At 42.4% G+C, this 23646-nt stretch overlaps 3 protein-coding genes across 13 annotated transcripts; 1 reads left to right on the forward strand and 2 right to left on the reverse strand.

Moving 5' to 3' along the window:
* Nucleotides 1-1471: 1471 nt before the first annotated feature.
* Nucleotides 1472-9938, reverse strand: LOC121356427 (coiled-coil domain-containing protein 173-like). Of its 2 annotated transcripts, XR_005955559.1 has the most exons (8): nucleotides 9697-9938; nucleotides 8778-8934; nucleotides 7652-7791; nucleotides 7169-7361; nucleotides 6446-6610; nucleotides 5298-5404; nucleotides 4398-4594; nucleotides 1472-1878 (listed from the first exon to the last, which is right to left on the reverse strand). XR_005955559.1 is itself a non-coding variant. In XM_041472784.1 (7 exons), exons 1-6 carry the CDS (start codon nucleotides 9792-9794, stop codon nucleotides 5303-5305), a joined length of 855 nt encoding a protein of 284 aa, XP_041328718.1. In that variant the 5' UTR covers nucleotides 9795-9938; the 3' UTR covers nucleotides 1472-1878; nucleotides 5298-5302. The 2 variants fall into 2 exon arrangements, 1 of the variants encoding a protein (XP_041328718.1); XM_041472784.1 differs by lacking the exon at nucleotides 4398-4594.
* A 103-nt stretch (nucleotides 9939-10041) lies between these two features.
* PHOSPHO2 (phosphatase, orphan 2) lies at nucleotides 10042-23581 on the forward strand. Of its 10 annotated transcripts, none has more exons than XM_041472793.1 (6): nucleotides 10046-10173; nucleotides 14801-14922; nucleotides 17830-17956; nucleotides 20652-20697; nucleotides 21088-21167; nucleotides 23402-23581. In XM_041472793.1, coding segments are annotated over exons 2-6 (273 nt in total). In that variant the 5' UTR covers nucleotides 10046-10173; nucleotides 14801-14903; the 3' UTR covers nucleotides 23403-23581. The 10 variants fall into 10 exon arrangements, with proteins under 10 accessions (XP_041328720.1, XP_041328727.1, XP_041328726.1 ...); XM_041472792.1 differs by having other exon boundaries at nucleotides 20652-20688; nucleotides 21016-21167; XM_041472794.1 differs by having other exon boundaries at nucleotides 20652-20688.
* Nucleotides 11682-18842, reverse strand: LOC121356425 (coiled-coil domain-containing protein 173-like). Its single transcript, XM_041472782.1, has 9 exons — nucleotides 18467-18842; nucleotides 16836-17047; nucleotides 16416-16589; nucleotides 16126-16322; nucleotides 15057-15213; nucleotides 13929-14068; nucleotides 12911-13103; nucleotides 12422-12586; nucleotides 11682-11925 (listed from the first exon to the last, which is right to left on the reverse strand). The coding sequence occupies exons 1-9, from the start codon at nucleotides 18504-18506 to the stop codon at nucleotides 11716-11718; spliced, it is 1488 nt and encodes a 495-aa protein (XP_041328716.1). The 5' UTR covers nucleotides 18507-18842; the 3' UTR covers nucleotides 11682-11715.
* Nucleotides 23582-23646: the final 65 nt, after the last annotated feature.

Here is a 23646-nt window from a genome sequence, read left to right on the forward strand (position 1 = left end):
ATATTTGTACTCATGGAAGTTCTAAGACATTAAAAGGAGTAAATAAGCTGAATTAATGCAGCACTCTGATTTTGAATTTAAATTTTGCAGTATATAAAGCACTTCAGGAAACTTACTATTTTTAGCAGGAAGTTCGACATGGCTACATACCCCCATTGTAAAAGGTAATCTCTATGTGGCTTCAGCCATAGCTGCTATTGGAAAGAGTGATTGAAAAGATTGGAAAGAATTTAGGCATACTATATTCTGAACAATGGTAAGAGGAACTAGCTGATAACTGGGTTCCTTCAGCTAAAATAATTGTTAATTATATCAGCAGTATTGTGCATGCAGTATTTATCAAAGTATTTTGTAATTAATCATAGTCTTTTGGACATTTTGTAATTTATAGTTCATAACAGGGAAAATTATTTAGTTGTAAGCTGGGAGAATGAATTCTTGATTTGAAATGTACAAAATTGTGTACTAAAGTACTTCTCAGAAATAAATGCTTTTTTTACTTATTTGTTAGAGTATTCCATGTCTGCCACATGTGCTTCTTGCAGTACTAGCATCTTCTGCATTTAAAGAAATAATTGTTTCTAAGTCATATGGTGCAACCTGTGCTTGTAAATTCACAGAATATTCCAAGTTGGTCCTACAAGAATCATCAGGTCAGCTCTTAGGTGAGTGGACCATACAGGATCAAACCCATGAGCTCAGTGTTTTTAGCACTGTGCTCTGACCCAAGTGAGCTCATCTCAGGGTAAATGTGCTTGGCTGACCTCCAGCCTTCTGACGTGCTGATGCTTGGAGTACAGATTTACAAGGCAGAGTGATTTGATCTCAGGTTATTACCTCCTCAGTTAAACCAAGATCGATAATTTTTTACTGAAGATGTGAAGTTAGATTTTTATTCCACGTTACATTAGATGATAGTGTCAAACAGTAGGTGCAGTTTATAATTTCTATGACCAAATGGCAAATGACAGTCTATTAGTTTGTATTGTAGCATATAAAAATGCAGCCATGTAATGAAGCTGACCCAGTGTCTAATTGCAAACTCTGCTTGTTGCCAACTATGGTCTTTTACTTGAAAAAATACAAGTCTTTGTATGTGTGTCTAAATGTGAAGCAGATTAGTTTTCACTAGTTGCAGAAGAAATTTCTGTTCAATATGAACATAAATGGAATGAACACAGCTTACAGTCAAGTTTATAACTGAGTGAAAAAGCAACTTTCAATCAAAAAGTCACCTACAGCAGTATCACAGCCTGGCTGGTTGGCAGCAGAGTGCTTAGGAGACAACAGGAAAGTGTTTTTCCCATTTGGTGTTGTCAGGGTAGCTGGAGTGGTAGATAGTCTTGCTGCCAACATCTCCCATAAAGGATTAAAGGACTCAGACAATGCCACAAGATCTCAAGATACTGTTTCTACCTTCCGTTGCATTCTCCAAAGTAAAAGTAAGTAGAAAACTCTCACAAATAAAAGGTACAGTCAACATGGATTTTATTCTTACAGACAGATGTACCCAATTTTATTTGCTCAGTAAGATTTTTCTTTTTTTCAAAACAGAAGGTCTGAGTTAAGCCTGGAGGCCCAGCAATATTCAAGTACAGTACAGATGAACTGATAGTTTACCTTTGGTTGTTACCTCTTGACTTTCTGAAAAGAATCTACTGCTTTGTTCCATAATGAAATTAGTTACAGTGCAGTTGCAAGCTATGGCACTTATTTCTTGAGCTTGAGTTATAGGCAGGTTATAGCAAATAGCGTGTCTTGTAACTTGGTCCACAGTTAGCTTCTGCTCTTGGGCACTGATTGGTTTTGCAGGCACACAGAACTTGGAAGGAGTGAGTGGCTAGCTTCTTACTCCTTTGTAGATGCTTCTGTAGTTTTCTGAAGAAAAAAGAAACCGTTTAAGTGTATAATTAGTAGCTTCTATTAATTGTATATGCACTGAGAGATTGTAGCTGAAACTAATGCAGAAATACTTGGAAGCTTTACCAAAGATGGTTCCAAACTTTGCCCTTGCCCACTGTGCCAGCTGTTGGATTTTTTTGGTCTGCTCATTAACACACTTCACTAGATGTTGCTTTTTCTTTCTAATCTTTGCTGCTTTTCCTTTTACACAGAAAAGGAGTCAGACCAGATGCTACTCCTTGTGAGGCATGTGTGTGCAATTACTGTGTTAACAGAGATACAGTGTTGAATTTTACTGGACCTGGAGTTCTGATGTTCCAGCCCTTCAGTACCCAAGAGAATAGTTAATTTCTCTGGCTATTGTGTTGAAGCTGAGGCAATCTACAGAAAAACAAAGCACTGTGCTGGTTTATACAAAATAGTGTCAGCAAGCTACAAACAGCTCTGCTTTAAGACTGCTTGTTAGAGATTGGTTTACCAGATCAGAGGCCAGATTTGAATCATTCATGTATTCACTTAAATATCTAATAATATCAAAGCCATGATATACCAAAACAAAAAGAAATTTAGCTTAAAGTGGTGGGAGTTCAGTAGTATGAAAGCAATGACTTCACACACTACAAGCTTAACAAAGCCTATACCACAACTTATTCTAAACAGAAAGAAATTAAGAAAACATCTCATATGGTCCTCTCTAATCTCTCACCTTCACCTCTCTCCACCATCTTAGCTTTCACTGATTATGGGGATTTTTGCATGCTATTTTGAGGTGGTGAATTTTCTGTCTCTCAGAAATACACTGCCTGAATGGGAAGGAAGATTAGTATCAGAAACAAGGATGCACTGCCACAACAAGGAAGATTACAGACTAGTTAGAGCACTCTTCCATTCAAAAGATAACAGGAAGGCCTAAGTTAATAACAGACATTTGAAAGAATTTAACTGTTAAAACAGAGTAAATTATTTGATCTATTTGACATGACAAGGAAGCTTTGAAATTTTTTTTTTCTTTTTCAGAAGTACAGAGCAAATGTTCATCCTTGATAGTCCCATAGTGCCAGCTCTTCTGTTCATGGGACATTTGTTTCCAGGTATGTATCTTCTTCAAACTTCCTCAGAGCTAACTGGTAACAAAGACTCATGCGAAAAGACTTTGCACAGACCTAGTAACTCCAGCCTGGAACACTACCTAACAGTAAAGAGCTGCAGTTATTGAATTCAAATTCCCTTAGGATATAAGGCATTTTAGAGAGCTGTTCTCTTCCATTTCCTAGGGAGGAGTTGTATTAGATCCATGAGAACAGTACTCTTGTATGTGTACTGCCACACAGGTGTGAGTTGAAATACTCATGGGAATACCATGTTAGACACTGGAGGCCCACATGTTCAAACTAAAGTTGTTGTTCTATTTCCAGAACTGGATCACAAGTGTGGAAAAAATGCAGTTGGATTTAAGGTCTCTGTTTCAGTCCCTCTGAGGATTGCCTTGCATTTCTAAGGTCTTGGTCTTCAAATAAGGCTAATATCTGTCATGACTCTCACCTGCTGCGATGTCCTGTAGCAGAACAATATCTGAGAGGATGCTTTTTTGAACAAAACCAAACATTAAAATTTACTAGTCAAATTATTTCTCAAAGCATTTTCTGATTTGCTAGCTATTATTTAAAACTTTATAGAATAATTTAGATTGGAGGAGACCTTTAAGATCAAGTTCAGCTGTTAACCCAGTACTGAAGTCCAACACTAGCTAATCCATGTCCCTAAACACCATGAACACATCTAAATACCTTTGGGAATGGTGACTCCAGCTAATAACTAACACAAGAGTGGCCCTAGGCATTAAATGAGAGGTACCTCTCAATGAGGAGACTCTTCCAGGTCAACAATTCCCCTTCTTATCAGCTGCAGTTCATCTCCCTGTATTTTAATCTCCCTATCTTTAAATGGCAGCTGAAAAGGACTCTGGTGAGCAGCTAGACCAGTCTCCTGCTTACACAGGACACCTTTTACCAGCAACATTCCACTACCTCTGGCCATTCTGATCTAGTGTCATCATACTATGCTTTACAGAGGTTTTACAGAAAATTACTAACTAGAATTAGTTATTTAAAACAAGCATACGAAGTGTGTACATCTCAGAGTCAAGAGAATAAATTGAGATCGTGATTGCTGCTGGATTTTTTTTCATGCTGAATTTGGGTAACTAAATCTATATTTAGCCAACATGCTTTAAAAATACACAGAATTCCCACTTTATTCTAGGTGTACTGAAATGAATAGTTTTCTGGTACTGGAGTGTACTGGGTTTGATGGGTTTTCAGTAGATGTTCAAAGTAAAAGAAGTAGAAGCCTGATGGAAGCAGGCTGTAGACTTCAAATGTAGACGTACGTAATCTGCAGAACAGGACATTTCTGGAAGCTGAGTAGGAAATGAGGCTGCAATCCACCTTGTTTCTTGCTGCTGTAGAAGTAGACTAAAAACCCATTTAACTCACCAATTGCATAGTAGTGAGCATGTGCAAATTTGCACTTAAGGATGCATTTGGAGCATTAGCGAGCTCTGCAGGTTTCAGCACCACTCCTGCTGTAGTCAGTACTTCTTAAGGCTCCAGCTTCTGCCATCAAAAGGCTTTTATAAAAGTTTCCATTCTTTCTGCTTGCTGCAAAGAAGCTTGATGTAATAAAATGAGCACTGGCTCAGAGAGAAGGGAAATAAATTTTTCATTAGTGAATGAAGGAAAAAAGTACTGAGGGACAATTTCACAAGTTAATTGTCATGTTTCTTTTTGTAATATGTAATTTTCAAAATTAACTACTCCAAGATAATTGGAGAGAACTGTGTGGTTTTTAGTTGATAGTGCAGCAATGTTGGTCTTTTACTTTAGGTCAGAAGTGAGGTTTTGAAACAAGTCTTCATGTTTCTACTTACTGTGCTTTGGTTCACATTACAGAATAATGAGCCATGCTAATTGACATGGGTAAAGACTCAGTCAGCTCCACCCAGCCATGTTCTTCTATCCAGAAAGAATGCAGCCACCCAGACCACAGCAGGACTGACCAAGACAATGAAAGTCTGTGCTGGCCCTGAGGAGAGTTCTTGGCCCTGCCTTCAGGCAGAGCTATGAGGGCCAAAGCAGGCTCTAAAAGTCGTGGCAAAATACCAAATATTTTCTCAGTCCTGAGCAAGCTGGGAGCTCATACACAAGGCAAGAAAGCATTGCATCAACCATCTTCACCCACCCGCCCCCCAGTTTTTACTGTTTTTAATACTTCAGATTATCCACTCCACCATTCTTGCAGTTGTCCTAATTAGGAAGCCCACATCTTGTTCCTTCCTTGAATGTTTGGAGAGAATAGAAGTTACATCCAGTAATGGCACTGATTCAGTTACTCACTGCCTTTATCTCTGAAATGCTCGATCCCGATGAAAAGCAGCCTCTCTCTGAGCATCACAGGCCAAGTCTGCTTGCTTTTCCTGCTCTTTTCTTGCCTGTTTTTCAGCCTGATGAAGAAAAGGGAATAACAAAGCTTAGTATTTTGTTCTCAACATCACCATCCTGTACAGCTGAGAGAGGGTCAAAGTTTACAGAGGGTTTATGGCATCCTTAGCTGAAACTTGGCACCTATCATCCCTCCCCACTTCTCTCCCCAGAAAGGGTAGATGAAATAGCTGAGTGAACATCAGCATTAGCTGCTGCTCTTTGGTGACCTGCCCACAAGATGCAAGAGGACAGCAGTGCATAGTTGAAAAAATGTCATAATGGCACAGGAGAGGATGTGACTGGTCCTTATTGATCTCTTATTACCAGTCCTCACAGTAATCCTCCCTGACTCACATGGGCCAAGTCCACCTGGAAGAGGCTTCTGTTCTACTGCTCTAAGAGGAGGCCCATTAACCTCTGAAATGTGTATTGTGCATTGTCAAGTTTTCAGCAGTAACCTTCTCATTCCACAAAAGATGTACATCACACCCACAGTAACCTTTCTCTCTCTTTCTCTGTCTCACTCCCTCCCCCTTGTCTCTTCTGCCCAAGAGGTCGAGGACTATGGATTTATAAGTGTGCTTCTTTCTGAAGGGATTGACAGTATACAGTTCTTCTGTTCACCATTTGCTGGAGCTGAAATTTCTGTACTTCCATGTTTGCATCACGCTGTCTTTGTTTCTTGGCTTTTTCCATTTCCAAGTAGACGTCATTTTCTGTCATCCACTGATTACGATCCTTCTTACCCTCTTCTTTTTCCTCTCTCTTCTTTTCCTCTTTGAAATTCATCTGTAGTTTACAAAACACAAAAAAGTTAAGCAAGGAGCTGGCCTGCTAAGCTGCAAGTTGTATCTCTCTGAATCATTATCACCCTGATAAGCACGGTCACTGTGGCTGGCCAGTGTCCAAGGCCAGCGCTTTCAGCAGCCCTGGCAGAGGTGCACCCAACACAGAGTCTCACTCCCTCCCCCTTGTCTCTTCTGCCCAAGAGGTCGAGGACTATGGATTTATAAGTGTGCTTCTTTCTGAAGGGATTGACAGTATACAGTTCTTCTGTTCACCATTTGCTGGAGCTGAAATTTCTGTACTTCCATGTTTGCATCACGCTGTCTTTGTTTCTTGGCTTTTTCCATTTCCAAGTAGACGTCATTTTCTGTCATCCACTGATTACGATCCTTCTTACCCTCTTCTTTTTCCTCTCTCTTCTTTTCCTCTTTGAAATTCATCTGTAGTTTACAAAACACAAAAAAGTTAAGCAAGGAGCTGGCCTGCTAAGCTGCAAGTTGTATCTATCTGCAGAAGCAGCCCTGAATCATTATCACCCTGATAAGCACGGTCAGTGTGGCTGGCCAGTGTCCAAGGCCAGCGCTTTCAGCAGCCCTGGCAGAGGTGCACCCAACACAGAAGGGAGAAGGGAGAGGGGCTCCAGGAGAGGTGTCAGCAGGCTTGCTGAAGCCTGCTGATGCATGGCACCAGAGTCACCAGCTATGGCCTGGGCCAGGCTCCTCAGCTGGGGTAAGCAGTGTAGAGTTTGCACAAATTACAAACAATTACAGAGCCTTCCCAGTCTAATTTTTTTGAAGAGAGGATCACCATATATGCTGCTTGCACTTTTCTTAAGGATTTAATTCTAAAACTCTAGATGATAAATGAAAAGCAACTGGTGAGAACCTGCATGTGTGTCTCACTCCAGATGACTGTGCTAGAAACTGGCATTTCCAAACCCTATTCCTATGTACAAGTATATGACAGAAAGAGGAACAAGGACAGCCCTCGTTTCTTACCGCAGTGACTCTGTTTTCTTCAATGGATTCCAGAGCAGCCTGTTTTTTCACTTCTTTCTCTTTACTTTTTATTTGGTACTCAACTTCTACCTCTGCAGCTCCTCTAGCAAGACGATCATCTTCAATCTTAAATTTCTCATTCATCTGTGCATCTAATTTTTCAAAAGCTTTGTCCTTTTGCTTCTCTATCATCCTGCAGGAGAACATGAGCTACTGTAACATCCCAGGACATCCGCTCAGATTACCAGAGGTAATTGCTACCTGTTGCTTCTAATAACACCAGCGATTCTACCTCCACCCCAACAGCACCATTTACTACTGGAACTGGTAGGCATTTTTTCTGCACTTTCTACTCCAAGTTTTAATTACAGAAAACTTGCCTCAAAGTTTTGATCTTGCTGATATAACAACTGAGAATACCGTTTGTCACAAAATGAAATTGCAAGTTTGAATCTTAACACTGAAAATTATCCCTGGACCCACCTGTTAGTCTCTGCATTTTTTTCTCTTGTCAGATCAGCCATCATTTCTTTTCCTTTAATATAAGCCTCAATCTGATCATCATCTTTGTCTTCTTTTTGTTTCTCTTCAGCTTTAAGTATTTTCTGTTCAGCTACATATTCCTGTTTAAATGGAAAACTGTGTTTATTTTCATGTAGAACTAAATTTTGGAAACATGAACTAAAACAAATCCTAGCAAATACTTTAGGCTAGCCAGTAATAAGGAGTTCTTTAAATCAGTGAAGAAGCTACAGAAGATAGAAACCCAGAGATAAAAGAATTTTTATTATCTACTTATCACAAACCACAGCAAAAGTAAAATTAGTATGTGGTTGCGGCTCCAGGATTATAGCATCTTTATATTCTCTCCTCTACATTCCCAGTGGCTCCAACTGTACTGTTCCCATCCTGTGTATCATTCATATGGTGCAGACTCTGAAGGGCTGAACAATAAGTCTGTAGACCATCAAAATAAGGCATTTTGTAATGACTTAGAAATGGCTCTTGTACAGCTTGGCAGTATGTGTAGCTTTTGTTGCACGTACAAGGTTGGGGGGAAATTTGTGTACTTGGGATGAGGAGTATGGAAGGAAAAAAAGCAACTAGGGTTTTAGTGGAATTCTCTCCTTTTACTCCCTCACATGGTAATGAATCATCACAGTACCTCTACTTCAGTTTCCCTGCTCAAGCAGGTATTGGCAGGAAAACAGTATGTGTGGTAAGTAGGTCATCACCAAGTTTATAAGATATTGTCAGACTCAGGCTATTCCCTCTCCCTAACAAAGTAAAATGTACTTAAAACAGAGCAAGTACATGGAACCTAAATCCAGTTCTCAAGTCAGCAAGGACAATCTCCTTGCTGACTCTAGCAGACTTTTCCATTGTAAACCAGTCCAAGCTCAGGTGCCGCATTAAAACTTCCAAGAGGTCTTTCTCAAAAGAGGAAAGACCTGGCCTGCAACTGGCAGGGTAGGCATTTGATCCCAGGCTACTAAAGCTGTCCACAAAGACCTTGTGACCCATAATCCTATTTATCTGTGGGCTGAGTCCAGGCATCACAGTCAAGGTGAAATACATATTTTTAACTGTCTGCTTTCCTGCTACTTACATGATGCTGCCTCCGGAATTCAACTTTTTTCTCCTGATCCTTTTCTTTATCTCTCTGAATTTCCAGTTGGTACAATTGGCTTGATCGCTGTATGCGTTCCCCTTCTCGTCTCTTTTCCAGCTTAGCCAGATCTGCTTGATCCCTGTGCTCCTGTATTCTGAATCAGAAAAGGGAAGTGAATAAATGAGCTAGGGACAGCATGAAGTAATAATGAACAGATATAGATTACGCACATCTATGGGTACTTATCAGCAAAAAACTCTGATACTTCGAAGTAAACCATCAGTGATCAAAACCAGAATAAATTTCTATAAGCTAACACCAAATTGGTTGGCCAAAGCTCAGTTCCAGTCTGAAGGCACTAGGGAAGTCTATGCTAGCAAAAGTGAGCATGAACAGTGTATGGACTGAAATGTTAGACTGGATTTGATTTCCTGTTTCATTGTTATCCCACTCCCTGTACAACCTCCGCCTTTTCCAGCAAGCAGTCTTGTAAGCAGTGCCACAGCACCGGGCAAGACACGGCCATGATGCCCATGCCAGCTGCAAGGGTGAAGGCTTCTAGGCAGGGAGAAGCAGCAATAGTGAGACAAGCCACTTGCTCTCGGTGCCAGAATTGAAACAGTCTTGTTGGATGTGTTGGGATAGACATAACCCCTGACAGCAAGAGACGTTTCTGAAGCTGGAGAACAGAATTACAGAGGATGGGGAAAGGTCCATCTGACCACGAGGTGAGGATGATCCCTCGTTCACAAGCAGTGAGTCACGGAGCCCCGGGCACGGAACGCGGGTCAGCGCCCAAGAGCCGCCCCTTTCGGCGGGCTCTGCAGCCGGGACCCGCCCGGGCCCGGGCTTCCCACGGTAAAGTTTTTAACCCAAACCCTCTGGCCCCACTCCCTAGCCCCGCCGCCGGACTCACTGCGCCAGCTGCTCCTGGGCCACGGCCCGGCGGCTCAGGTAGCGGCCGCGCTCCACCTCCGCCTCCTGCCGAATGGCGTCCGGCCCATCGCGGTCCATCGTCGGCCTTCTTTGTCGCCTCTGTGCAGACGGAACGTCTGCCGAAGGACAAGCAGGGATCCTCACCGACGGCTCTGCTTCCCGGGAAATGGGGGCTCCTTCTCCCGCTCCGCTCAAAGGCGGTGGCCACAAGATCGTTCCGGCGCCGAGGCGGGAATGGCACCCGAGTGGGCGGCGGGCGCTGTGTCGTGAGAGATGGAGCAGCGCCGCGCCCAGCCCGGCCCCGCCCCGGGGAGCTGCGGGCGGGCGGCGTCCGGTCCGTCACACGGAGCGAGGGGAGGGGCGGGGAGGGAGCAGCCATCCCCCAGCCCCGGAGGCCGGCCCATCCTCCGAAGCCGGTTCCTGAACATCTCGTTTCCCTGCGGTGCGTCCGTGCCCGGTAAGAGGCTGAAATGGCCCCTCCGCCTCTGTCCTTCTGCTCCGGCCGCGATCCGCTCCCTCCGGTTCGCCGGGGCCGGGGCCGTGGCGCTCGGCCTGGCTCCGTGCGCTGCCGCGCCTCGCAGGAGCCTTCGCCCCGCCAGGCCTGCCTGCTGCCGGGGCCCGGAGCCCTTGGCGGCCCTGGGAGCTGGATGAGGAGGTCGGGCCTCCTTCGCCTCCCAGGAATTCATCCCTTGCCTTGCCTGGAAAAGACGCCTCGAGGAGGTGGCTGCTGCACCCGGGAAGGACGGCGCCCACCTTACACCCAGCGTTTGTACGGTGTAGGGGAGGTAAAGCCAGTTCTGCTTGGCCCTCGGCTTCCTAGAGGTACCTTGCCTCCGGGGTGGCCTCACATCTTCCTCGAAGCCCTGTGCTTTCTCCAAGGCCTGGCTGCTTTTGGCAGCTAAGCCAAGGAACTTGAGGACACACCTAAGACCCACTTTCAAAACTAAAATATTGGCAAGCGCCCTTTTTTTTTTAAAGACTTGTATTATTTTCTGGTCTGGCCAGCAGAGACTGGCAGCTGTGGGGTGCAACAAAGCAAAGCTTCAGGTTTCTTGGACTTTGCTTCCAGTGGACACCAGGATAGAGGGATACCCTGTTTAAACCCAGTGTACTGCTGGAGGAAGTCATTACAGGAACCCCTAACTTCCAAGGCAAGGAAATGAAAGAAACCTTAGCTTAAGGAGGGAAAAGTCTCTGTGGCTTGGGTGTTGGTGAGTAAATCTGCTGAGGAATCTGAGGTACAATTTTAGATCACATCCATTTACCTATTTAATAGATCACATCTATTTACAGACTGAATTGCTGATAGTCTTTTTGAAGCCCAAGTATGTTGTCTCTTTTTGATGTGCTGATTTTGTAGGCCCTATTTACAGCTGCATTGGGACCTATTTGCCTCTTTGGTGACTTTTTAAGGGCTGGGATCAAATTACATTAATATTTTCATGTAATAAAACTGATTTATAGCATGACATTTGTTTTTCAGACATAGTTGCAAAATACTACCAAAACTGCACATCCTAACTGTTCAAACTTTCACATATGTTCTCTTTTTTTTTGTCCCATGCAGTTGTAACCTGGGACAGTGAATTTTTAGAACAATGAATATTAAAAATAGAAGTAGTGAGCTTTTGGTTGGAATGGGTTACAGTGAGAGTCAATTATATAATATGAATTCCTGTCTCAAGTTTAATAAACTAACATTCATGAGATACAGGCTGGGGATGTTTGAATATAACCAGTTATACAGCAATCTTATTTTTTCAAATGGAAGTCCATATTAATGGAATATATTTTATATCAATAATTTACAGTTTAACTCTGCCTGTGTGGTTGAAAAACATATTTATTTAACTTGAAAATGGCTTCTGCCTTTCCTTGGTGGACAGTTTAAATATTATTTCATATTTTTGTTTCTTGAGCAGCACTACAGCTACAACAAGGTAACTGGGTCCCAACATAGAATTATATGTTTGGAAACTAGTATTTATTTCTTCTCCTCTCAGAAAAATGGCCTATGTCCAAGTCCTCTTCCATCTTCACATGCTTTGAGAAGAGGATAAAGATGATGTGTCGTCTTGGATTCTGTTTCGATTAATTCCTTTGCATATTTCTGAAACTCTTGCTCTTTATAAAGTGCAATAGCCTCTCTCTGAGCATTGTAGTCCAATTCTGCTTGCTTTTCCTGCTCTTTTCTTGCCTGTTTTTCAGCCTGATGAAGAAAAGGGAATAACAAAGCTTAGTATTTTGTTCTCAACATCACCATCCTGTACAGCTGAGAGAGGGTCAAAGTTTACAGAGGGTTTATGGCATCCTTAGCTGAAACTTGGCACCTATCATCCCTCCCCACTTCTCTCCCCTGCCTTATCTCCCCAGAAAGGGTAGATGAAATAGCATTAGCTGCTGCTCTTTGGTGACCTGCCCAGAAGATACAAGAGGACAGCAGCACACAGTTAAAAAAATGTCATAATGGCACAGGACGGGACAGTGATCTGTCTTTGCAAACCAGCCTTGATTTGCACCAGTGCTCTGAGGAAGCTGGTCTCCAACACCAGTGTATGCCAAGCACACATGATTAAAAACAACCCAACAAACAATAAAATCCAAACAAAACAGCAAACTTCCTCTTGATCTCAGCGGAACTAGTGTATTGGTTTAGGTGCAAGCTTATTTCTGAAGAGATTGACAGGGTACACGTTTCTACTTACTATTTGCTGGAGCTGAATTTTCTGTACTTCTCTGTTTGCCTCATCTCGTCCATGTTTTTTGTTGTTTTCCATTTCCAGGTGGATGCGGGCTTTTTCCATTAACGCATCACGTTCTTTTTCAGCCTCTTCTTTCTCCTGTCTCTCCTTTTCCTCTTTCAACTTTATCTGTAGTTTACAAAACACAAAAAAGTTAAGCAAGGAGCTGGCCTGCTAAGCTGCAAGTTGTATCTATCTGCAGAAGCAGCCCTGAATCATTATCACCCTGATAAGCACGGTCAGTGTGGCTGGCCAGTGTCCAAGGCCAGCGCTTTCAGCAGCCCTGGCAGAGGTGCACCCAGCACAGAAGGGAGAAAGGGAGAGGGGCTCCAGGAGAGGTGTCAGCAGGCTTGCTGAAGCCTGCTGATGCATGGCACCAGAGTCACCAGCTGTGGCCTGGGCCAGGCTCCTCAGCTGGGGTAAGCAGAAGTAAGATCAGCCCAAGGTTCTTACCACAGTGGCTCTGTGTTCAGCAATAGATTCAATAGCAGCCTTTTGTTTTGCTTCTTTCTCTTTGCGTTTTTTTTCTTCTTCAGCTTCTTTTCTTGCAACATCTCTAGCCAGTCGATCATCTTCCTTCTTTAGTGCCTCACCCATTTGTTCAGCTAATCGACTAATGATTTTGTCCTGTTGTTCCTGTACTTGTCTGCAGAAGAACATGAGCTTCCATAACATACCAGGGCAACACACCTGGGTCTACCTGAAGCTACCAAACTCAGCAGTTCTGGTTCTAGAGTTCTCTCCTCTTGACCACACAGGCTGGCCCACCCACCCAACTCATGATCTCCTTCTGTTCCTTCTGTTTGGTTTATTTTTATATCATCTGATTTAGCAAGTAAATGTTCCCAGTGTTCTTGTATCACTAGTTTCTCCTGCAGTAATGATCTGGATCACTCAGTAAGGATTCCAGCAAGCACCTTGCCATCAGAAGGGGAATGTTGGCTAGAAGCAGGAAGGGAAGAAAACTCTTTGATTGACTCAGTGGTATCATCACATTGTACCCTGAATGTTAAACTGGTAAAATATCTCCCCTTAAGAACATGATGTAGTTAATTAATGTTTGTGCCTTGTTGAGAAGTCAAATAATTTTTCTTGAGCTGACTCAGAGAAATATAGCTTATACTCAAAAATATTTTCATCAAGGATCTTAATTGTCTTTAATTATTGAGGAGGTGGAGATTTGGCAGGCTACATGGAAAATCACTCTTCTTAATACACTGGTGCAAAGCTTTGCACTTTCATAAGCCTCTGTACTTTGAAAGGTGGAGAGATTGCTCCCTCACACTCTTACTATGGAACCTGTGAAAAAAATTTCCTTTTTCTCTTGAATTCCCTGCTCTCCCTATCAGTAGAATTTAGAATGTGTTAGAATAACTGTTGCTTGTGTTATATTGTTAGTCTAAATGATCTGAAATCAACTACAGTACAATTTTTAGATCATTTATGATTTATACTCTAGCATTGCACCTACCTACGCATTTCAGCTTCTTTCTTTTTTCTCATCTTGGCAATAATTTCCTTTGCTTTAAAATGAGCTTTGATCCGATCATCTGCTTCCATTTGGTTTTGTTCCTCTATTGCTTTGATTATTTTCTGGTCATTTACATACGCCTGTATGGGCAAAATGGTCCTGATGTAACAGAGGATGTTTAGAATACCTGGACCTGGGGTAGCAGCTTACAGGAATCACTCCCTGTTCCCCCTCCTCAAGTTTCTTTCAAAAACAGAAGAGAGAAAAGGGATCCTCAGGAAAGGAGAGAGAAGACAAGAAAGGGATACATCCACTTACTTCTGCCTCCCTATTCAAACATGCATCAAGATGAGACAGTAGATGTGAGAGTGGGGAACTGGAATTGAGCATCAAACAGCTGCTTCTCTGGTGCATTGCACCAACAAATTGCTGAGTGATGGAGAGACCATTGTCCCCTGCTCCCACTGACACACATGGGCCAGGGGAATGGTCCAACTACCACCCACACATGATCATTCTGCTCCTGGCCCCAGTTCATCCAAAACTACTCCTAAGAGCTTAATCCAAAACACAATGGAGAGGAGTTTTCTATACTTTTATGTAAAAAACCAACTGTCTTTTGCATGCTGGCCAGAACTGCTCTGAGGCACTTCTTGTTTGTACCTTAGTAGCATGCCTTTAAAGATTAAATGAGATGGCAGCAAGTCTTGACTAAATCCCAAAACTTCTGCAATCATAAAGTCAAATTGAAAAGATACATTCAGTCCCTGTCTATTCCCTCTTTCTAACAAACTAAAATGGGCTTAAAACAGCAGGAATGTGAAAATTAAATCCAGTTCTCAAGTCAAGGAGGTATTCCTTGATGTCTACAGGCAAAGACCATAGACCAGTCAAAGCATCAAGTGCCAACATCCCTTCAGACAACAGAAGGGAGGGGCCTCCAAGAGGTCTTTCTCAAAAGCACAGAGGAAGGATATGGCCTGCAACTGGCAAGGTAGGCATTTAATCCCAGGCTGCTAAAGCTGTCAGCAAAGACCCTGTTGCCAGTAGATCCCTTTATTTGTGGGCTGAGTCCAGCCATCAGAGGTGAAATACGCATTTTGAACTGTCTGCTTTCCTGCTACTTACGTGATACAGCTTCCGGCGTTCAATTTTTTCCTCGTGTTCCTTTTCTTTTTTTCTCTGAGTTTCTAGTTGGTACAGTTGGATAGATCTCTGTATTTCTTCCTCTTCTCTTTTTTTTTCCTGTTTGGCCAGATCTGCCTGATGCTCACGCTCCTTTATTCTGAATCAGGAAAAGGTGAATAAATTGTCTAGGAACTGCATGAAGTAATGAACTGCATAACTATAGGTACCTTGCAGTGAAGAATGTGATACTTTGAGTTGAAGGTAGGTAGAATATCAAGAAGTGAATAACAGCATGATTGTTTCTAATGGTAGCCCTGGTCAGAAATGAGCTACCTGATATGCTCACAGTTTGCAGTCTTGTGGTGATAAGTTTTAGCTGGATGACTCATTAGCACCACTGCACTGCTAATGCTCTGGCCTGTATCTGCAGCGTCCTTGGAGAACAAAATTTCCCCAGTATGACCCACCATACCTGTGTTCCTTCTGGGCATGCAGGCAGCAGCTTAAACTGGTTATGTTCTATACTAAGTTCTGCAAGAATCTATGTGTTGCACCTGGAATGTGTAAGACCAGACTTTGAACCCTTCCTCTGCCTTGGGAAATTTCATTCCTTCTGTCAGACCAACAGGGCCTGTCCTGTAAATACCACTGGGGACCCTTCCACAAGATTTACGGAAAACCTAAGAGAAGGAATAGAAGTGACAGTAATGCCTTCTCTTGTTGTGCAGTCTGGAATCTCATTATGGGTAAATGGAAAATCTAATTTAACGTTTTCCTTGTCTGGAACAAAAACTGAGTAAAGTACACTTAAATTTCATTAACAACATTTGAACAGTGATTTGACTAAAGCCTGCTGATGCTTCCCAGAGGCAATTTTGCATGTAGACTGTTGGCAACTAAAAACACATATAGCTTTTCCCTTTTGGATGAGATCTTCTGTGATCTTCTTTTAAAAGAATGCCATTTGTGAAACAAATTATTAGCAAGTTTCTGTAAAAGCCTCATAGAATGTATTTTGAGAAGAGTTTAAGTAAATAATGAAGTAGGGTTGCTTTTAATTATTACTTACTGTTGTAACTGATCTTTGCATAGTGCCTGTTTATTCATATAATGCTGACGTGCTTTTTCTTGCTCACTGAGAATGTATTCTTTAAATTGACGTTGCTCTTCTTCATAGTCCCTCTTTTTGCTATCAACTAATCTTGACTTCAGAAATTCAACTTGAGCATCTCTTTCTTTTAGGACCTTAGTAAGTAGAAGTGCGCTCTGCAAGAGAACATTTAAAGTCATTTTTATGTTCAGAAGTCTTTAGAGACATTCAGTACAATTTCAATGTAAAATAGTAAGTTGTCAACAAACATGGAACTGTCTCATTCTGTCGTCCTGATAACATAGGTAGGTTTTTGCACGATCAATAACCTCCTTCCGTTTTGCTGCTTGGAACTTCGCTTCTTCCAAATCAAGTAACTTTCTTTCTTCCTCTTCCTTTTCTTCACGTAATTTTTTGGCTTGAAGTTTCTGTTGTATCAGGCTCTACAGTGCAGAAGAAATTAAAAATCACACTTAAATTGTGGATTGCTTTTTTAATTTGCATTTTAACTTTAAGTAAAAAAACCCAATGTTTAAGTTAGATGTTAAATATATTTAAATGGTATTTAGCTGAAATACATATTCAAAAGCAAATGTCAAACAACTGGAGTATAACTAGAAATGTTACTATGTGTGTTTTTGTATATACAAAAGCGACTACCCTTGTTTCCAAATGTATCTTGTACTTACCAGAGTGACACTGCGTGGATCTTCTTTTCCAGCAGCTTTGGAGTCCAAGTGCACTTCTTCCTGTTCTTTCTTCTCATCCATGTGTGGTGCTTCTCTAATGCTGTCCTGAATCCTTTCCCATTGTGCTTTTGACAATACAGTGACCTGACGAAGATCTGTTTCGTTTGGAAGGAAAAACTCATCTAGAACATCCTTTTCTTTCCAATGATGTGCTGTGCAGAGGGAAGATAAAATACAAAGGTTACTTGATACCAGAAAATCCAATAATCAAACGTGTATCAGGATTTGAATGCTGGCATGGTAGTAATATAAGTTATCCTTAGTGTTACTTAGTCCCCCATCCCAAACCCCAGAGCTAAGACAGGGTATCTGTATCTGTAGTCTACCTACGGCCAGTGCATGGACTTGGACGGGCACTGACTGTCTGCACTGTTTGTACATGCCCTTGCCTGTGTATGTGTGGGGTTGGCTTGTAGTAACACTCTTCCAGGCAGTACTTGGGCATGATTCTTAGAAGAGCAGGGAGCAGAGACCATTCCCAAAATGAACAGGAAAATTGGTAGAGCCATTCTGCTGCCTGCATGAGGCGGCAATTTGGGCACAGATTGTGCCTTCCTGCCATGTTCTGCACACTCATCATATTAACTGAAATAGTTCTGTTGTAGAGCAGTTCTTGATTTCTTAGCAAGACTAGGATTTCTTAGTTGCATTACGCTCACATACGTGTGTGCAGGCATAAATGCAGCTTTTCTAGTTGGCGTCTAGGTTTTGTGAAATGCTCTTTCAAGTGTCACCACCATTTTTGAAGGGAGTAGCACTGTACAGAACAGTGTTCTGTAGAAATTGTGTGATTTGCAGCAGACTAACAGGCCAAGTCTGAAAGGTAAGGAGGCTTTCCCTTAGAGTGACACCGGTGTCAAAGTCTGTTTCCCAGATGCCGTTGCTGACCAGTCTCCCGACAGGGCTCAGACCTGATGCTCTCCCTCTGTCCTAGGTGAAGACAGCCTCATCAGAAGCAAAGGCGCACTGATGCGGCTGCGCCCTGCAGGCAGCAATCTGCCAAGCCCCTCGTTCTTGCCCAGCTGCTGCCCCTGGAGGTTCTGGACCTGCGCTGCGTTCAGGTCAGTTCTCTCCCCTCCGTTCCTAGGGAGAAACAGCCCCTCTTGCCGTCTGCAGCTGGGGGAGCTTTGGGGAGAGTCACGCTGAGCACCCCTACAGCCTCCCGGAGCCTTGCGCCCGCGGGCTCGGCACTGCCCTCCCGCCGGCTCCGCTGCCCGCGGGGCAGCCGCACTCACGGGCGCCGCGCCGCCGCCGCCCGGCCGCTGCCGCCATCTTCCCGGGCCGCGGGGCCGTTGCTGGGGCCGGGCCCCGGGCGCTACCCCTTCCCTTCACGGGCCAGGCCGCGGCCCTGGGCGCTGCCCCCGCGGCTGCGGCCCCGCCGGCGAGGCTGCTCTGCCGCTGCGGCAGTGGCTGCGGGGCCCGGAGCAGGGCTGGCCCTCCCGGGAGGGATCGGCAGGTTCAGCTCCGCTAACGGCTGCGTTGCGTTTCGTTTCGTTGGCTGCTTGGATTTAGTGCGGCCTCGTTGAAGGCACTGGCTCCATCTGTTCGGTGAACGTTTCCTTCCGAAATACCTATTGAGGCGTTTTGCCAGGAGAATTCCAGAATTTGCATTGGTAAATGGTAACGGAGAAATTAGTATCTGCTCAAACTTGTGGTATGTGGATGCAGGAAGATTGATGCTGTGTTAGCAAGTATTAGTAACATTAGCAGCATGAGTTAGATACTGTCACAGTAACTATTTTAAACAGAAGTTGGACACTGAACTTTGGCATTTACAAGTTGCGCTTTTAGCTACAGCACAGCTTCCCATCACGGTAGTGGCCATAAATAGTTTATTTTGTTCCGATGTTTTCTTCCAGAATTTTTCTCTTCTGAGCACAAGGTCAGGGTAGGAATATAGTACTTCTGTTTATATAAATAATTTTCTTATTTGTTTGTTTTGGAAACTATTTTCTCACAGCTATGAAATTTCTGTTGGTTTTTGATTTTGACCATACAATCATAGATGAAAATAGTGACACCTGGATTGTGAAATGTGCTCCTGAAAGAAAACTTCCTAGTGAATTAAGAAACTCTTACCAACCAGGACATTGGACAGAATATATGGGCAGAGTCTTTGTCTACTTGGGAGACAATGGTGTCAAAGAAGATGAGATGAAAAGAACTATGACAACAATTCCTTTCACTGCGGGAATGATAGATCTTCTGGGATTTGTTGGCAAGAACAAGGAGTTGTTTGATTGTATAATTGTTTCAGATTCTAATACAGTATTTATTGACTGGATTTTGAAAGCTGCTGACTTCCATCAAGTGTTTGATGAAGTGTTTACAAACCCTGCAGCATTCAGCAGTACTGGCTATCTTACTGTACAGCACTTCCATGCTCACCACTGTACAAAGTGCCCTAAAAACCTTTGCAAAAGGAAAGTTTTAAAAGAATTTCTAGATAAACAGTTGGAGCGAGGAGTGAGTTATACACAAATTATATATATAGGTGATGGTGGGAATGACTTATGTCCAGTAATGTTTTTGAATAAGAATGATATTGCTATGCCCAGGCAAGGGTATACCTTGGAGAAAAGGATTTCTCAACTGGCCCAAAGTCTCAGTCCTGTACAGTGTTCTGTTCTGGTTTGGTCATCTGCAATGGACATTATGTCTTACCTGAAACTACTTATAAAGGAATGATTCAAATGATAAAAGGAAACGGATAAAGTTACATTTTAACTTATTAGGAGAGAAAAACTGCATGTGTATGAAAGCTCAACATTGTAAAATTGGGCTATTATCTGAAAGTATGGAGCTTTTAACCCCAAACAGAAAACTGCTTATGTTCAATCCTGGTGATAATGCGAAAGTGCAGTAAAAAAGGCCTTCTAACACAGTACAGATTCCAACACAAGTGGAAAAGGGGCATTGGGACAGGACTTGTCATTAGTTTTTGGCTACTCCCTTCCCTCCAACCTTTTACAAGTATATAGCTGGTATATACTTGCAATCCTACACACTTAGGGGAAGGAGTAGGATTCCTGTTCAAAAGAATGAAATTCTTTATTAGAAAACATTAGGTGCCAGGAGCATGCTTCTAGAGCTTCTAGAGCTGGCTTTTATACTTCTTTGATGTCAAATTATTTGCTTGTAATCTTGTTTAATCCAAAGATGCATTTATATTTTCAATTTATTATTTTACCAAACAAAATTACTTTTTAATACTTTGTATTATCTTGTATTGTAAAGACAATAAAAGTTGCTGTCACTGACAAATGCAACACAACTAATTTGTGTCATGTATTCTGCTGCCCTGTGTTTCATCAGGCCTGGAGAAAGTAGACACAAGCGTAGGTGTCAGCCTTTGGCTGGTCAGACCCTTTCTCTTCTGGAAAGCTGTAAGGATGTTGCTTTTTTGTTTAAAGAGAAGTCTCTCTCCCATTCTGACTACTGCCCCGACAGCGTGCTGCTCCCACTCTGTACAGAGTTGACACTGGTTTGATCTTCTGTGCTGACAGCTCTGAGTCAGCCAGATGCCTTTCTTCCTCCTTGCTTTCTGCTGCAGTGCACAGGCTCACAGGATGGTACGTACATTTACATTGTATACACTGATTTTACCTATTCATTCTCATTTATATCTATAGCACAATCTCTTAGAGTCTGGAAGGAAGCATCTATGTCCATTTTCACTTTTAAACAGTTTGTTCTGTCTAAGTAGTTCTAAAGGATTGTTTGTGACCATGCAGTCTTTCTCTTTACCACTAACAGTGAGATGAGCCCCAAGTGTTGGACTGTGCATACAAAGGTATTAAAAGTAAGTCTCATTAAAGTTTAATGTGTTTTCATGCCAAATGTTTTTATTCTTATATCTCAGAAAAGGTTCAAAATGCTGATGTAGTTTGCTATTAAACTGAGGTCATATTTAGCTTAAGTGCTTTAATACCTGAGAGATTAGGCCAACTTTCACAGTACCTCAGTTGCAGATGTCTGAGGAGTAGCTCAGCAGCCTGCAGTTGCCATATCTGTCTTCCTTTGTTTTCTGTGCAATGTTATTTTCCTATAGACATTTCATTATGTCAGTACCTTCTTTTTCCTTAATTGAAGATTTTTGAGTGGTCTTGCCTGTTTTCAGGCTGCTGGTTTACATAAATTTGCCTTGTGCACTTCTTTCCTTGTCTCCACCTATTTTACTGTATTGTGGAAGGTTGCTTTGAACACTCTGTTGTCTAAGATGCCCAAATATACTTCAGTTCTCAGGAGCCTGGCTTTAGTGATGGATATTTGGTAAGTGTCTGAGATGTTCATATTTGGGATCTTGGTCTATTGTTTTACTCAAGGGCACAAAGTCATCTAAGGACTGGTGGGTCTCAGGCTGTGGCAGGTTTAAGTTGTCTGGTTTATAGGTCATACAAAAGATGGTAATGGCTGGTGCATAGGGCAATTTCATATATTACTTTGGGTTTTAAATTGTTGCCATCGTTTGAACCCAGCTGGCAACTAAGTAGAGCAGCTTGTGCACTCCAATCCCCCACTCAGTGGTGAGGAGAATTGGGGAAAAAATTAAACCCTGTGAGTTGAGGTGAAAACAATTTAATAATTGAAAAAAATAAAATATTGTAGTACTAAATTGATATAATTGTAATGAAAAGAGAGAGAAAGGAATGAAGCCCAGGAGAAACAAGTGATGTAAATACAGTGCTCACCACCCACTGCTGGATGCCCAGCCCATCCCCGAGCAGCGATGGGCCCCTCCCGGCCAACTCCCCCGGTTTCTGTACTGAGTGAGCCCTCCCATGCTGTGGAATATCCCTTTGGCCTGCCCAGCTCAGCTGTCCTGGCCATGCTCCCCCCAGCTCCTTGTGCAGCTTCTCACTGACAGAGCATGGGAAACTGAAAAGTCCTTGAATATGAGTAAGCACCACTTAGCAACAACAAAAACAACAGTGTGCTATCAACATTATTCCCATAATAAATCCAAAACAGCACTAACCAGTGACTAAGAAGGAAGTTAACTCTATCCCAGCCAAAACTAGGACAGTTGGATGTTTCCTTAATTCTAGATGTGCTGCTGAATATTCCAGATTCTGTGCTGGTCTCTTCTGTGTTTTTCAGAACTTAGTTATGGAATAGCTTGCTTTGAGTTTGTCCACAGATCTTGGTTATAGCTTGCTTAAAAACCAACAAAAAGTAGTATATCAATGATTACTCAGCTTTTTCTTCCACTTACACTAACTATTGTTCTTTTAGCCTTAAGGGACCTACCTTGTAATTTGCTGTGAGAGTGCGATATTGGATGAGAAATTGTTCTTCATGCTCAAAAAAGGATTTTTCTGTGGCTTCGATTAAAGTGCTGAAGCAGGAGTTGAGAGTAGATAAAGCAGAGTACTTGAAATATTAGCAATTATGTTCTAATCACTTCAAATAGAGGGTAGAGCTGATGATGTCTGCCAGACAAAGTGCATGTTGGAGACAGAATAAATTTTTCAATTCCAGTAGGCAGACCATTAAGCTATTAATCAGGTCTTGTTTGGGCTTTTTTTCCCCACTTAATAAAAGTGAGAACTTTTCTGAAGCACAAAATTACCGAAACTTTCCACGTTTGGTTACAATGGAGGGGAGATGAGTATCTCCAAAGAGTGAAGCTGGTTGAAGCTGGTAGCCCAACCAAAAGAAAGGGAAGAGCTCCTTGAAGTGGGATGCATGTTCAGTACTAAGTGTTGCTGACTTGCTCTCTGCGAGGGAGATGACTTAGGTAAAACTGTTATGAAAAAATGCATAACAGAAATCATATCTGTATGGGAAACATTCTGTATGGGAAAAGACTTCTTAAACTGCAGGTGTGCTGTTGTACACCATGACTATAAGATTATGAGTACTTAGCCTTAGTATTGTGTGCTAGTGCAATAGCCAACACTTCAAAGAAGTTCTTGCTTGTCCATAGGAAGCTGATGAAATGGAAAATGCAACAGAAACAAAGCTGTTGGCATGGGGATGGATAAAGACCTAGGGCTGCACAAGAGAATCTTCTGGATAAAGAAATGGAGTAATGTAGCTGAGGGATAGGCCCGTGTCAGACAGCAGGGCTGTTGTAATTCCTGGGTTACACTACAAAACTCCAGTTCTCTGGGCTAACAATGCATTAAGAGGGGTTGAAAAAAAGGAGGGCATAGATGTGTGTTGGTATGGGGAAATTTTGGTTTTGTGGGTTTTTTTTTTGTTTTGCTTGGGTCATTTTATTTTTGTCTCATGTTACTGTGTAAAGGCCAAGGGACACTTTGAATCCTCGTGCAGGGTTAGCATGGGAGGAAGGATGGCAGACGGGTATGACCATATACACTTTCCTGTTTGGATTTCCTTAGTTCATACTTGTGCTGGGCATTGTGGCAGAAATACTACCAGTAATTAAAAGAAAAATATTATGCTTTTTTATCCGTGTTGAGTGGGAACTATCAAAATTTCTCCTTTTGGGTATTGCTGGCACTTAGCTAATAATAATATTTGCCTCCTTTTGGTTGAAGAAATTACTGGCAGTTCTTTCAATCTCCCTGCTCTGCTAGGGCAGGGAGAGCGTGGCTGCTGGATGGAAAGAATCTGAACCCTGCTGCAGATGGAGGGCCCCAGCTGCTTGAACCCGGAGGATGCTGTGTTTCAAATAAAGAAAATGTGTTGCTAGCAGGAAAAAAAAAAAAAAAAAGACTTCTTAAATTGTGAATCACATTTTCAGGAGTTACAGAAGCCAATATAGCCTTCTTCCTGAAAAATT

The sequence above is a fragment of the Pyrgilauda ruficollis genome, unplaced genomic scaffold (genome assembly GCF_017590135.1).
Source record: "Pyrgilauda ruficollis isolate IOZ18807 unplaced genomic scaffold, ASM1759013v1 scaffold3, whole genome shotgun sequence".
NCBI classification, from domain to species: Eukaryota; Metazoa; Chordata; class Aves; order Passeriformes; family Passeridae; genus Pyrgilauda; species Pyrgilauda ruficollis.